The sequence below is a fragment of the Anolis sagrei genome, chromosome 1 (assembly GCF_037176765.1).
Source record: "Anolis sagrei isolate rAnoSag1 chromosome 1, rAnoSag1.mat, whole genome shotgun sequence".
Classification (NCBI taxonomy): domain Eukaryota; kingdom Metazoa; phylum Chordata; class Lepidosauria; order Squamata; family Dactyloidae; genus Anolis; species Anolis sagrei.
The window spans coordinates 71,876,011-71,892,227 of record NC_090021.1 but is presented as its reverse complement, the minus strand read 5'-3'; the positions used below and the strand labels follow the sequence as shown (position 1 = coordinate 71,892,227).

The following is a 16,217-nucleotide window of genomic DNA, read 5'->3' as shown; positions in this document are numbered from 1 at the left end:
TAAAAATGTCAGATAAATAATATAGTAAAAAACTGATGAAGCCCCCCTCCTTTACTTTCCACTGCTTGTAAAAATTCACTTTCCATCTCCCAAAGAAATATCTTCAAAATTGAAAGTGGCTTCTTTTTCATCCCTCCTGCTACCATTTGCACACTTCACCATTCAGCCCCATAAATCTACTTCTCCTCTGAAAGAAAACAGTGTTGCTTCTACTTTCCTTGCATTTGAGCTTAATGTACAATTAATTGCAAATGCTGTGACTTTCATTTATTTTCACCTGCATTGTATTCATTAATTTGTTAAATTAGATTCTTTCTAATAAGCTATCCAAATATTCCACAAATAATTTCATTTAGATCCGATGCTGCCATCAGACCCAATGGTCTGAGTCTTTCCTTCCTGTCTCCTGAGATGGTGGTAGCTATCTCTCATGATAGAAATACTCCCAAAGGTGTTATGACTCCTCCCAACAAATTACCTGAAAAGCAGCTTGAATTTCAATTACTTTCTTCTGCAGAACAGATAGACTGAAGTGGTGTAAAACTTTACTTGAAGACACCAGCTTTGTAATGCTCTGGCTGTTTCTCTCAATTAAGGAAAAGGCTTTCTTGCAATTTTCTTGATAAGCTACTAAATCCTAGAGAAACATGAAAAAAAAATTGAAATAAAGTTAAGGACTCTTTTTTCATCATTAAAGAAAAGATAAGTTATCAGATTGAACTTACCGTGGGGTTCATTAAATTCCTACAAGTAGCATTTTCAATTTTATTTGGTATATAATACTAATGTCTTCTTCCTTATGACTTTTAAATGCCAAAGTAATGTAATCTCAGGAAATTTAATTTTAAAAATATTATTTATTTATTATATTTATTTATACACCACTTTCTTCTATTAAATTAAACCTAGTGATTCAAAGAAAGGCTTTAATCCTGTGTAGGGTATAACAAATTCCTATGCCTTTTCATTGTTCTTGACTGTTTGCAGTGAAAAAGGATTAGCTAAATATTGCATATTTCAATGGGGCGTTTTATTTAAAGATATCTTGATTTAAAATTCTATTAAAATGAAATGTCGAAGGGTTCCCTTCCAATATTAAATCTGTGACACCCACAAATGTTAACTCAGACTGTTTAGATCTGAGACTTTTAAATCATCACCACTTCTAATGACCATCTTCTAGTGGAAAACTGACAAATTTTAGCATTAGGTGGCTCATGTTGCAGTTAGTGATGTAAAACATGGTAAGAAAAGTTCTTTTTGACAGTAATGACTCAATATATCAATTCACTGTGGTAGAGGAAAAGGTTAATTATTGTGGATTTTTTGCAATTCAGAATGTTTTTGAATAGTATGTTTTGAAAAATGATTAACAGTATTATTTTGGCAAAAAATAAATGACAACTCTTTTTCTGCATAGAAAAAAAATCTTATTATGCACAAAATAAAGCTTGTGTGGGCTTTTGAAGGAACAAATATATATGCCAAAGTGTTTTCAAATGCAACCAAGGGGGCTTATTGTGTTATTATATTTTTGATAAGGATTTACATTACTGCTATTACTTTTTGCCACTACACTCGATGGACAAAAAACAGGACACCTTTGAAATTCAACTAGCTAACCTAGCCATTCCCAATGGCCATTCTATTTGGATTCTATTTATGAAACTTAATCCAAAACATCTTGTTTATACTGAGAAATAGTCACATAGAAACAAAATGCTGACAAAATAGACATTGAAATATCACAAAGTATCTCATAAAATAACACTATATGTGGTTTTCTGTTTCATTGTAATGTCTCAGATACTTAAGAAAGCTCTTCTCTTATGATTTTATGAAAGGTTCACAGCTTGGATATTCAAATCTAGAAAATCCAATCAAGAGGAAATAAACCTATTTTGTTTAATTAGGATGGGATAGCTCTGGAGCAGGATAATCTTTTCAAAAAGGACCTGTGTTAAAGAAACTGCCTCACAAGACCACTTTAGTATCACATTCCTTTAATCAGGTTCAAATATTTACTCAAACACGCTTTTTATTAAAGGGTTCTGCAAACTGCCACAGTAAGTGAGCAATAAACTGCAAATAAGATTTGATTTAATATCTTAACATCTTTACCCTTTATATTCCAAATTATAGAATTCTTTCCCTAGATTATAAAATGATGCCTTACGACCAAATAAGATGTTAAAGTAAATATGTATTTCCTATAATTAGCCTCAATGCTTTGTTCCACAAATGGATTTCCTTAAATTATATCTATATTTATTCACAAAACACATAATATATATACTTTATTTTATAATTAGTCACAGAACTGTAAATATGAGCCTAATTCATGAGTCTGATTTGATCCTTGGATTATCATTTGACAGGTAATCATTAACGTATGGAATGAGAATATGGGATGGATGTGAGGAAAATCACATCCTATGTCAACATACTATCTTTCACCAGTTTGGAGAAATTTTCTGTAAAAATGTGCTAAATATTTTTCCTAAGATTCCATCTTGTGTTTGGAAAATATACATTTTTCCTCTGCTAAATACAGACATTATATAATTGATTACGTATCTGTTAACGTGCCTGCTTATTGCCATCCCACCACCATAATAAACCAGAAAACCGTCTGGATTTAACTATGGGCAACTTTTATTTAAACATTACCTGAATTAGTTTATGTGTTTTGCAACATATAACTAAAGGGGCATGAACCTGATGTGAATTTAAGCCAAGGTAGTGGCCCTCCATGACCTACCCCTCTACTAAGTTGGGCGAAATACTTAGGACCCTGGATATAGTAAACTTTAATGACTCCAGGGTGACCCCTCAGGAAAACATACAAAGAACTATGCCCCAAATCCAAATAATTTTACGGAGCCAGAACTCTCCCCATTTCAAGGCCATTTCCATCCACACTCACCCCAGTTACATAAACACAGGTGAGGGTTTCTATTCCTGGACCAGGCCATAAAAGGGTGCCTTAGGTGCACACGAAATGTAAACCTATGGCTGCTTTCATTGAGATGGCCTATTTAAAGACCCCTAAACTCCCAATTTACCCTTGTAAACAGTATAGGGTAGGTGGAACACCCCCCCCCCCCGAACATAGAGGGGGGAAATTCCTACCCGGCCTGATAAGCAACCAATATATTGTACTGTTAATGGATGAGAGGATGGGTCAACAAAAAACCCGGTGACTTGGTGGTGATGAGCTGCTTCCTAAGGCAGCCACACCCCTGAAAATAGTTTTGCCAGAACTATTCTCAACACGGATAGCGTCCCTTCTGTGAGAGTGATAAAAGACTTCCCTGTGCCAGCTGTGCCAGCTGTGAGAGTGATAAAAGACTTCCCTGTGCCAGCTTGGGAATCAAATTGTCCAATTCCTAATGGCAACAGTGAACTCATAGTGCCAATTTCTGCCTCATGTTAAGCTGAGACATTGAGGGAACTGATTACCACTAATGCAACACTAATGCACCACTCCAGAATCAACAACTTTATTGCTAGAATCCTATTGGTAGCCCCAACTTCAAAAGACTCATTGAATCAATAGTTGAATTATGAGTCAACATATAAATACATTCCAATGATTCAATGATTTACCCTACTTGGTACTAAGCATAGGATTTAGATCAATGTTGTACAGTCACACTGGCTGAAAGAGTTGGAGGCTAGACAGAAATTTTGGGAGTTAAAGGGGTGGGGTTATAGAGACTGAAACCAAGAAGTTACCCCCCCCCCTTTTTTTTTTATTTGGAACTTTGCTGTATATTAGTAACCTATGCACTGTGCAAATTCCAATTTAATTTCAACCAATGCAAGAATGAAATAAATGAAATACTCAAAATCTTCATATGATATTGAATCTCATTACTCCCTGGTGGTGGTGGCTTAAACTGCTGAGCTGCTGAACTTGCTAGCTGAAAGGTTGGCAATTCAAATCCAGAGAGCAGGGGAATCTCCCGCTGTTAGCCCCAGCTTCTGCCAACCTAGCAGTTTGAAAACATGCAAATGTGAGTAGATCAATAGATCAACAGCGGGAAAGTAACGGTGCTCCGTGCAGTCATGCTGACCACATAACCTTGGAGGTGTCTATGGACAACTCCGGCTCTTCATCTTAGAAATGGAGATGAGCACCACCCCTCAGAGTCGGACATGACTAGACTTGGTGTCAGGGGAAAGCTTTACCTTTACCTTAGTAACCTAGCATTAAAGAAATTCCCAAGATTTCCTTGTGAGTCAATTTACTATTAGTAAGGTTCTGCAATCATCACAAACTATGCAAATTCCAATTTAATTTCATCCCATGCAAGGATGAAATAAATGAAATATTCAAAATCAAAACAAATAAGAATGTTATTTTAATATTATTACAAAATACATCAGGCTTTTCAGTAAAAAGGTTCTAAGAGACATCACTTCCAAATCCATGTAATTAATACCTGATGTTGCTGTTTAAAAACATCCGCGGGTTGGGATTCAGGATCTAGGACAGAAACGATTTCATTTATTTTTTCCAGAGATTCATAAAAATGTGTAATTTGCTTCTCTAATTCTTCCAGATGAGGAAGTAGCTGTTGAGATTCATAGAGAACAACTGGGCAGGATTCATTAATCTGAAAGGAACAGAAAAATTGTTTTAAAATTCCTCTATCAAAATGATGCAACATTAAAACATTCTCCAGAATTAACGTGCTATTTTATAAACTTAAATAGCTGTGAATATGCATACTTATTCAGGCCACAGCTACCACCAACCTTAATGTAAAATTAGTAGCCTGTTCTATATGCTGTTATTCACTTGCACAGTCACTTCAGTATATCGTCATTCAGTATTATTAGAACATTTGTGTGGGTGAGATATTCTTCTTCTGTCCTATATTCAGCTTCAGTTTCCTCCTCCTCAGTTTCTTTCCCATGCTTTCTCTGTTCCAGCCTTCCATGCTCATTTTGCCCAGTTCTTCTTGTGACACTTTCTTTGTATCATACTCTAACCTTTATTTCACTAGCTTTTAATTTCTGTCAGCACTCTGCAAATATTTCATACCCCCCCCCCCTTTATTATCTTTTGTTTACTGTTCTGATTCTTCTTCATGCTCTTTTTATGAGATTTCATGAGATATGTGACACTGGGTTTAAAACCTTCTACCCCACCCAGGGACAGCAGTGAACTCTGTGGTTTCAGCGATGGTTGTAAGGAATACACAAGCAACCATGCCAGCTGTTTCAGGGTCACTGGTGCTGTAGAGCAGGCATCCTCAAACTGCAACCCTCCAGCTGTTTTGGCCTCCAACTCCCAGAAGCCCTAACAAACTTGTTCAATTGCCAGGAATTCTGGGAGTTGAAGGCCCAAACAGCTGGAGGGCTGCAGTTTGGGGATGCCTGCTGTAGAGGAACCTTTAGCTTCCCACTATTCTCAACAACAATAATCAGCATTGAGCATCAGGGTCCCTATGAACACACGTTTATTTTAGGTCACATTTTGACTGTAAGCCAGGGGTGGGTTACAATGAGAGGCTAGCCATCTCATTAACCCTTTGAAAAATTTGGTGGGCCACGCCCCTAAAAACATACTCCTAAAAAAATGCAACTTTCCCCCTATGTGAGGGCAATTTTGCTATTTTTTAGCATCCTTGGGTCATTTTAAGCTTTTGTAAACAAAAGATATCAAAGAAGAGCCATTCCCTCTTCATGTTTTGTTTCCGAAAAGGTAAATCCTTATCCTGGGTCTAGTTATCCAAAAATGTGGCAAAATTGTCCCTCACCCCAAATGGCATTTAGGAACAATATATTGAACACAAAATATATTGGTGAACAATCTGACCCATGAAGAGTCCCTTGGACTACAAAAGGTCCATGTGATACACATGTCCAACCCTGCTGTAGGTCATGGATTCTGCGGTCCTTTTGGGGGGGGGGATAACTTTAATGGTCATTCATTTATGAAGAAAGAAATCTGACTACCTTGTTGAGCTGCCCTTTGATTCCTGACATTGTTGCAAGCATTTCATTGATTTCCTCTTGGGGAATTTCTTTGGTGATAAGCTGTGCTGTCCTTGTAATCATTTTGTACTGAGATTCCATAACAGGCACTTTTTGTTTAATATCCTGCAAAAAAAAAAAAAAGTTCAGCAACAACTATCCATAGCATAGATATGTTCATTTATTGGCTATGCAAACTAAGGCCAAAGCATCACTTGCATAATTAGCATATCACATTACATCCAATATGTAAATATTTCAGACAAAAGTGTATACTTTAGGTAAGCTGGAATACTCCTTATTGGAAAATATTGTCAAAACTGTGTCCTTCCAGTACACTTGGGAGGGCAGAGAAATACACAACATAACAAATAATATTTCAGTACTGCTGTTAGTCATTACACTGAAACTTACCAAGAATGTTACGCGGTTAAATTTACAGAGAATGTTCTTTTTTTTTATAGAAAGGAATTAAACTTGCCTCCATTTCTTGGACAAACATCTTTACATTAAGGAAGGACACTTCTAATGGGATATGGATTTTCCTCCTGGCTTCATCCATGAATGTGGTCAGCATTGTAACACCATCTGAATATTCTTTTCTTGTTCTGTCAAATTCATCAGCCCGAGCATACTATGAAGTAGAGAAAATAGAGAACACTAAAGATTTCAGGAGTAAATATTTAAAATTAATTTAATGAGAATTTGTAATTTATTTCTAAGAGATATGTGTTTGCATTATTGGAATGAAAATATGCTGAAAGCATAAACATATTTAAGAAAATATTAAAAAGATTTAAGAAGATAATCCTATATTTCTTGCTGTGCATCAATGATTAAGAACTCTGGGTTTAAAAACACTAAAGATGTACCTGTTTAACTTGCATAAATAGCTCTCTCCACCGTCCATTCAGTAGCAGCAGCTGCTGTTTTAAATCTCTGGAAATAGTCTCATCACAAGTTTCAATTAGAAAATTACCAGCATCATTCATTGTGGTATGCTGTTGTATCCACTGTGGTAAATGCCGGAAAAAATCCTAGGAAGAACACAACAGCATTGCTAGTATGATGTAAACATGAATATATTATACTGCATTAAGGCACCATGCATCCTACGGCATCCTGGGGTTTTTAATTTAGTGAAACATTAGAGGAGTTCTGTGGCTGAGAATTCTAAAAACCATTCCCAAACTACAAATACCAAGATTCCATAGGGCCTCTGATTTCATTATGTTATCAAAGTTTTAATATAGATTCTGGGGAGGGAATGTGGAAACCAGTGAACCTGATATCATCACTCTGCTTTCCTTTGTGCTGGCTGCTAAGGGGGACAATTTTATGTTATTTTTTATTGTATTGGCTAGCATTTGGTGTATTAAAGTTATGACACTCTGCTTAACCCAGAACTGAAGGTTTATCTACACCATAGAATTAGTGCCGTTTGACACCACTTTAATGTTAACAGCTCAATGTTGTGGAATCCTGGGAATCATAGTTTTACAAGGTGCATGGGTGATGCACCTTCTGCCAGGCCAAACCCAAGAAGACACTCACACAGGGTTGGGATCAAAATGGCCACAAGTTGTTTATTGATTACAGGAACAAGGATTGGCAGCCATGCATGGGTCCTGGATCAGAATCGGGCAGCTCGCTGCTATCCGATACCGCTTTACATGCCAGGGTGCTGTGACAAAATACCAGGCCAATGTTAACACGACACCCCTGGGAGCAACCGGACATTCTCCCCCCCCCCCCGCCTTCCGCTGGGGGAGGATAAACAAGCCAGATCCAGGACCTATGTCACACACCAACCAAGGGAGTTGTGACTTGCTAACAAGAACCAACTAACAAGAACCAAAAAACATAACCAACATACAGGGTGGGTGGGATGGATCAGCTGAAGCAGGCCCAGTAGCTGCCAGGGAAGCATTAAGTAGGTTTCCCGGGTGGAGGGAGAGCACAGCTCTGGCCAATCTGGCGGTGGGGCGGATCCTTCCCCTGATTGGCCAGCCATCCGCATGGCGGGAAACTTCCCCACCACCCAAGGGGCTTCTGGGAGGAAGAAGCCCCTTTCGGCCATAATGGTAATGGATGCCCCGTGCTGCAAAGTCCCTGGCCCAATAAGTTGGACCATGCATATTTCCTTGCCAAAGAGTGCTGCTGCCTTACCAAACTCCAGCTTCTAGGATTCCACAACACTGAACCATGGCAGTTAAAGTGATCTCAAATGGGATTATTTCCACTGTGTAGATGCACCCTCAGTGTCCAGCAACTCCATCTTGGTGCAATTGGTTCATGTGATTTTAATATTTATATTAGGATGTTTTTTATGCTTTGTCTTAGTGTTTACGTGTTGTATATGCCTATGTTTAATAGTTTTAATTATTTTAATTTATAGTTATATGTTAGTGTTTAGCTGTTGTGATTTTATTTACTTTTGGCATTGAGTGCTTGCTGTTAATATGTTGTAAACCGCATTGAGTCCCTCAGGGATGAGAAAGATGGTATATAAATAAACTAAATAAATAAATTGTCTATTTATTTGGGGAAAAGTTATATGCAGACTGTGTATCCAATGCTGCTGCGCATACTGTTAACTGAATTGTTGTCTTTGTTAAAGAATTGCTTTTTTTTTTTCAAAATTGATCCTTACCTTTTTGGCATGTTCAGCTTGATTCAGCATTTTTTCCGCATCTTCCAGCCAGGCCTGCAAACTGGCCACTGTACTGCTATATCGATCCCAGTTAGAAATTACTTCTTCTAACATGCTCTTCACACTTCTCACCTCAACAGACAAGTGCCTCCACTGTGTGGTTGTCTCACTCATGAATCTTGCAACACTCTCTATTTCCTCCGCTAAAAAACAGTACAGACTTTTAAGTTTTTAACCCAACAAATTGACCATGCCAATCTAGAAACAGTAATAACACCAGCTATCAATCAATTAACTGGTTAAATGACTTCATTTTAAACTTTTTGTTTGACTAAAACATATCCAATGTTATTGAAAAGTGTGTATGTGCACAGCCGTCATGAAACTGCCAGAAATTCCCCAACAATTCAGTTTTAATGTCCAGAAGGGGAAAAAAATCCCATATGATTAGAAATAATGTAATTTCACAAATGAATAAGATATATAAGGATATCCTAATGGCAGTATTTAGACTTAAGATTTTACAGCGGGATATATGAAAACAATATATGGACATGGATATAATAGCAAACACAATTATTACCCAATAGCATATATGGCTACAATAACATAATACAGGAATATGAACATAAAATAAAGAAAACAGGAAGCTTGCATTACAGTTTTGATTTAGAAGTGCAGATCACATGCATGTTTCAAGTATATGTGCATCCATGTTGAAGGCAACACTCTTAAAGCTAAATGTTGTGATTCTGTTTGAGAATGACAAATGTTGTTGCCATGGGACCACTCTCTCATTGCTAGAGAATATTTGCTTTTATATGCTTTAATGCAACATGCTGCAAAAACACAGACTGCTTACTGTGCTACCAAGCTCTATCCTATGTTCATCAAGTTGCCTATGCCCCTCCAACTCAACACACTTGGACTCTAATTTTGTCATTTTCTAGATTGCTTAGCAACAACATGGCTTGGTCACACTGCAAAAATTGAATCCAACAGAATTTAAAAATGAAACTGGACGACTACACTGCTACTTACGTGAGCCATTCGCTTTTGCATACATGTCAGCTGCCTTTTTCAGGATTTGATATGTAACTTCATACTGCTCAAAAAATTTGTTATTCTCGATAACAGACTGGAATAAAAAGAAATTCAAAATGGCTTTCAACAGCACTGATTCTGGGAAACCAACCATAATACTGACAGATTATTTATTTTTCTTTCTCTATCAATTTATTTACCAATTTCTCTCAAAGTAACAATCTTTTCATGATCTTCAAACTACAAAATGAGAAGGAAAGGTTCCCACAAACTCTAAGCTCCAGTTAACATTAAGTACGGAATGGGATGCCATACAGTCGGGCTGAATGAGCATATAAGGCGATCTGGTAACACAATAACTATTTCATCTGGTTCAGTATTGTCTGTGCTGCCTAGTGGTAGCTCTCCAATATTTTAGATGGCAGTAAGGATTATGGATCAAACCTATATGCAAGACACGTTCTACAATTTCTCGATGCCAAGTATAGCATTCATTGGACACCAACACAATCCATCAAAAAATTAGCAAACATATCTCACTGAAATTATGGGAGCTTAAAATGGTTCCTTTCAGGTAGAAAGATAGTATGATCCTATGACCTTGGTTTCCAGAATGCAAGTATGTTTGGAATAAGATGCATCAGATAATCCAATTGTACCATAAGCTTACTTGTTTTTACTACTATAACTGAACCAGGATTTTTGCACACACTGAACAGAGAGCTGACAAACTTCAACAGGCACAACCAGTACTATCTGATGCTGTGTAGAATTAACACCTAAAGTAGCTATGCTTCCCAGAAATCAGAATATCCTGGAAACAGAATATTAGGCAAAAAAAGGTTAGAGATATACAGCTCTGCAGCAACATATTGGCTACATTAGTCAGTTATGCTTGTGTAAAGCTCTGCTTTTCAATTTTGTTGCTAAGCAAAGCATACCTGTTGTGCAGTGGATAAAATCATTACCCTTCTAAATGAATAAATGCAAAATAAACAACAGCAGCAATTGTTGTTTTGGTACTGAAAAGCAAAGATACTTTAGATATGTGTAGTTAAGATTGGTAGGGAGAAGGGATAATTGAAGACACACATTTTGCATACCCTTGTGTTCTGCCAAACCAGGTTGACTCAGGTTAAAGTGAAAATAAACATGGCTTCCACATCATTCAGATCAATAATTTCTGTTTATCTAAATGCATATCAGTTACAATAAGGAAACAAATGTCTTCTTTTTTTTTCTGCAGAGTACTGGGCAAAATCACTAGAGGCAACTATTACTTCTGGGAGAATACATTTTGTGAACATTATAAGATTTATGGAGTCCTTCATCATTCATTTCTGTACATAGACATGTTTCAACTTGGGAAGAACCATATTACCACAATAAGCAACCTTATCTGATTTTGAAATGAAAAATGTCTTTTAGCTGCCAAAGGCATTGCAATGATTCTGGTACACATTAACTACTGTTTTATAAAAGGCTTTTTTAAAAGTGTGAAATGAATCTTTGTCAACTTGCAAATGGCCAAAAAGGCTTTCTCAGCCATTTTGTTTCCCTTATATTTTAACATATGATAAACGTATTGATCCTATTGCCTATAATATCAAGATTCTGAACTTAAATTGAAGTTCACAGTTCACATACTTTTTTTATTCTTTTCACTTACAATACAAAATATTGATAAATCTAGAAAAGACATGCCAGCTAATAACATTGAATTTCTTTATACAAGTATAAATGCTTACTGCAGTTTATTTTACTGTAAAATACATACATTATTTATTGTCCTGAAGGCCTTATTAAATGGTCGTGAGGCATTAAAAGGCAACAGGTAAACAGGTATTCCACCAGGTCCTAATAACTAATGACAAAATTTTTATAATACTATATAATTCTGGGGACAACCAAAACAGTACTAGACTCCTTTAATAAACAAACTATTTTTCATCAACTCATTTACATTAATTTCCTTATTTCCCTGCTTTCATAGAATAATAAAGCTGGAAGAGACCTCATGGGCTATCCAGTCAAACCCCTGCCAAGAAGCAAGAAATCACATTCAAAGTAACCCTCTTAACCTAATTTGTTTGCTTGGAGGTTTGTTTACTCTGCAGCACCTTGTCTACTCTTTTCTCTTGGGAACAGATCTGTGTGTGTGACACACAGACAGAGCCAGATCAGCACCCCTACATTAGTCTACCATCTTAAAATGGGAAGAAGGACCTGTCCCACTGGCAGCAGACATAAGATTCAATTGCCAATCCAGTTGGCTTCTGTCAATAAAACAGTAGGCACCATTTGGCCCCTGAAAGCAAAATGTCCTGTCCTGGCCCTGACCAAATGCAGTGGCTCTACATCTCATTGGTTCATCTAACTTAAAATTATTGGCACATTGTAGATATTTTGTTTTGAATATTTCTTTTAATTAATATTTTCCAAAGGGTATGGTATATATTAATACACATTATGCTAGGAACTGAACTGAGGACCTTCAGTATGCAAAGGTATGTGTTTAACCATAAAACAACAGTCCATTCTCTAAGTGTAATGGGAACTACAGTACATGCTAAACATATTATTAAGAAAACTGAGGCTCTTCTCAGCTGGTTCATCTTCAGAAGAGAAAATCGAAGTTAAAGGAGAATATATGCTAATAGTATATTCCACAATTCAGCATCTCTTACTTAGATTAAAAAGATATGAACCATGTGACCACATGTGCCTTTAGTCACCATGATGTAGGAGCCATCACTCCCACCATGCTCTCTCTAATTATTTTCTGTGTTAAAGATATTAACCAAGATCTGGGTGATTTTTTTTCTTATCTATTTTCTTTTCTCTCTCTCTCTTTTATAAAAATGTTATATAGGACAAGAAACATTATCTCCATTCAAAACTAAACTAGGATAAACTCACCATATAGTTTTGAAGAAGCAGCTCCACAGATTCTCTCCTTCCATATTTGATAATCCATGATTTTAATTTTGATTCCGCAAAGACCAAAAGAGATAGCAGACGGTATTTCAGTTCTAAGAACTCCATTTTCAACAGATGGAGTTCAGCTGTAGAGGCAACAAAATTGAACCTAGGAACAAATCACATTCCAGTTATACAATGAAGCATTAAATAAGAATAAAATTATGTTTTCATGTTGTAAATGCAAAGCCTGAAAGCCCATCTAATTTTGCAATATGACTGTTTTGTAGCTTGCTAATTAATAGCTAATTACCCTAATTATAAAATGAGAAAATGTCTGACTTACTGCTCAGGGCTAAACATATTTAGACAAAAGTAAATATTTTTAAATTCAGGCTTACTTTGCTATGAATCTATGTCAATTGGTATCCTAAACTCTTTAGAATAACAAAAGATCCACTTCTCATTTCTCCCACAGGCATTAGCATTCCAAAAGGTGTTATATAAGATTTTCCTCAGTGGTAAACGGCAACAAGCTACCAGTCTTTATTTTAAACCTCAGATCCACAGCTTATTCAATTTCATGCTTTTTCAATAACGCCAGTAATCTATTACTATGAGGTACTTACATCATGAAACAGTAGCTGTTTCCATAGTTATTTGAAGCCCACTAGAAACCTAAAAGATACTGTTTTTTAACTGGAGGGGGGGGGGGGCACACTGTAAAACAAACAGGTTCTTTCATCACTGCAGCATTAAAAATGAAATCAGACTTACCTCTCTGCCATATCATCTAACTGCTCTGTTGGAACAGGGACTCCATTGACAGATTGAGCTCTGTGGATTTCCTGGAATGTCTTCTTGAAGCCATCTATATTTTTAAGCACATCCTAATTTGGATACCGTTGTGAGGTTTTTTTAAAAAAAGAACGAAGGGAAAAAAAGGTTCACAACAGGCAATTTTGATAAGTATAGATTTTAAAGCTGTACTGATGACTCAATGCAAGCGTTTGAACATGCTGCCACATTTTTATGCGAGGTAAAGAACTTACAGCAGCACGAGCCTCTAGAAAACCAAAGTGCCTTCTGCTAAAGCTCTCCCTAACAACTCTGTCATGTTTTAAAAACAGTAATATGGTGGGTACTGCCTAATATGTTCTCAAAAGATATTGCATGAGCTGTCTGTTTATCTTTCTGTCTTTCTGCCTGTCTGTTGTTAAATCCATCTCTCTATTGATCTATCTATCTATCTATGTATCTATCAAAATCATCATTTGCTGAGAGAGAAAAACAACAGATGACAGCTGATAACATTTTACACCTGTAATTTCCCACTCCTACCCACTTAACTGTATATTTAAACATTCACCTGGACTAATTTCCCTTCATACACATACCTTTGAAATGTGCCCATTCCGATCACTCCGTGTTCAATACATAATGAACTCTGACACAGAGAGTGAAAACGAGCAGTGATCGTATTTTGTGCTCTGTACAGAAGCAACTGCAATTTCTCTAACCTAATGGTTGGAAGATTCAACCCAGACTCAGCTTAATAACAATTCTTCTCTGTAGCATCTAAGCCATGGCATTTTCCAAGGCTTAGAGGTTAATTAATGATAACTAATAGTCACTCAAGAGGAAGCTACAACAACAACACATTATGTTCTTGGAAGGTTGTCAAACTGAGGATTTAGTCACATCTTATGCATAGTTCTTGCTTAATGTGTTTAGTTAGCACAGGTTGAACTAATTAACAAATAGAAAAAAATGTTTTTCATCTGTGACTAAATCATGTTCAAATACTGTTTTTTTCTTCCTTTGAGTGCTGAGCAAATATGTATATAAATATAGCTGATAAGACAACAATACTGTTTGAATATTCATTTTCTTTTGTCAATTGTCATTCTATTATTGGATATAGTTAAATATTAAAAATATGAATTATATGGTATTATTATCTTATCATTATCTTATTTATACGGGGCTCAATTTTAAAAATCTACTACATACATGACCTTTAAAAACTAAGATGTAAATTCTGAACTGTTGAATTACAACATGGTTGGGGTACAACAAATGAAACTAAATGTAAAGATGAGTGCAAATGGATAACGAGATTGGTTTATGATTCTACGATGAGACGGCGCGGATGATTTAGTGTAATTTGTATTATTGATAGTTATGTTGATATTTTGTTGTGATATTGCCTTATTGTAAACTGTTTTTTATATGTTGTACACCGCCGTGAGTCGCCCTAGGGCTGAGAACGGCGGTCAACAAATGCAGTAAATAAATAAATAAATAAATAAATAAAATGTTAAATTAAATAAATCTATATAAATAAAAAGTAATGTTAGTTTGTGGGACTAACATAACTGAAAAACCACTGGATGAATTGACACCAAATTTGGACACAAGGCACCTATCAGGCCAACAAGTGACCATCACTCATAAAAACACTAAAAAACACAGCAAAGAAGACTTAAAAGCCAAAAAATATATACATTACAATGCATGTGTAAAATCACATATATACACATATACATAAATACACACACACATATACACACACAAAACACATATACACAGACTGGGCCACAGCAAAGCATGGCAGGGGACAGCTAGTGTTTAATAAATGTTTGTGAAATTTCACTGTCGCAGTCATAAAGTACTACACGTCACAGCAAGTCCTACTGATTTCATTTGGTCTACTATGGGGGGCCCTTCTACAATGACCCTATTATGCAGTTGAAGCCTACTTGAGGCCACAATGGCATCAAAATTCACACCCCTATTGGAGGTTGTATCTAAGGATATACTACACATTTTAAAAGTCCCTCAGAAGTCTAAATTCTATCAATATGGACTGCAGCAGATGCCAGGGCAACATTGTTTATGCAAATGTGAAGTGCTGTAAAGAATAGTAAAGAATCCCTAATGGCAGCTGGCAAAAAACTCCCCAAGGGCATGGCCAGGCAGCAATGGACTAATCGATCCCCTGTTAGGAATAATTGATTACCATAGTACTCCTCCAGCCTCTACTATAATAGGCCTTATAACTAAAAGATGACATTCAAATCACTCAACCCCACTTCCATCTTCCCATATTTCTTATTTTCAGTTTTTCACACAAAATTAATCAAAAAATTCACCCATCTGGCATAAATCTGCCCACACGAAGCAGGTGAATATAGCACTTCATGAGAGATGTAGGATAATCACGGGATGCCTTAAACCTACACCTGTTGATAGCTGGCATTGGCCCCACCCCGATGTGTGACGGGAAATTTCTGCCAATTATTAGAGAAATAAGATGGAACACCATGAAAGTCACCCACTGTGTGGCTATCAGCCTCTTCCCAGTACTTAAACCACAAAAAAGTTTTATAAGAACCACCACTCCTCTAAATGTTCCTCCAGCAACAGCAAAAATATTGCTGTGGGCAGCTAAATCAGGCAATTCCAACTGGATAGCCCCCCACAAGGGTCTTCCTCCAGGGGCAAACCAAGAATGGGCAACTTGGAAGTCCCTGAACAGACTCAGAAGGGAAGCTGGCAGATCAAAAAACAGTCTGGCAAGATGGCATTACTTTGAAGAATCATCCACCTT

At 36.6% G+C, this 16,217-nt stretch overlaps 1 protein-coding gene across 1 annotated transcript in view; it reads right to left on the bottom strand.

Annotated features, from left to right (window-relative positions):
• The window catches only part of SYNE1 (spectrin repeat containing nuclear envelope protein 1), a 354,454-nt gene that overhangs the window by 233,532 nt on the left and 104,705 nt on the right, over positions 1–16,217 (bottom strand). The window contains exons 15-23 of the mRNA XM_067465989.1: positions 13,382–13,494; positions 12,605–12,773; positions 9,683–9,779; positions 8,642–8,844; positions 6,861–7,025; positions 6,470–6,622; positions 5,971–6,114; positions 4,449–4,622; positions 479–637 (exon numbers count right to left, since the gene is read on the bottom strand). Of these exons, the coding sequence (XP_067322090.1) occupies positions 479–637; positions 4,449–4,622; positions 5,971–6,114; positions 6,470–6,622; positions 6,861–7,025; positions 8,642–8,844; positions 9,683–9,779; positions 12,605–12,773; positions 13,382–13,494 (1,377 nt within the window). The remainder of the gene's footprint in view (positions 1–478; positions 638–4,448; positions 4,623–5,970; positions 6,115–6,469; positions 6,623–6,860; positions 7,026–8,641; positions 8,845–9,682; positions 9,780–12,604; positions 12,774–13,381; positions 13,495–16,217) is intronic.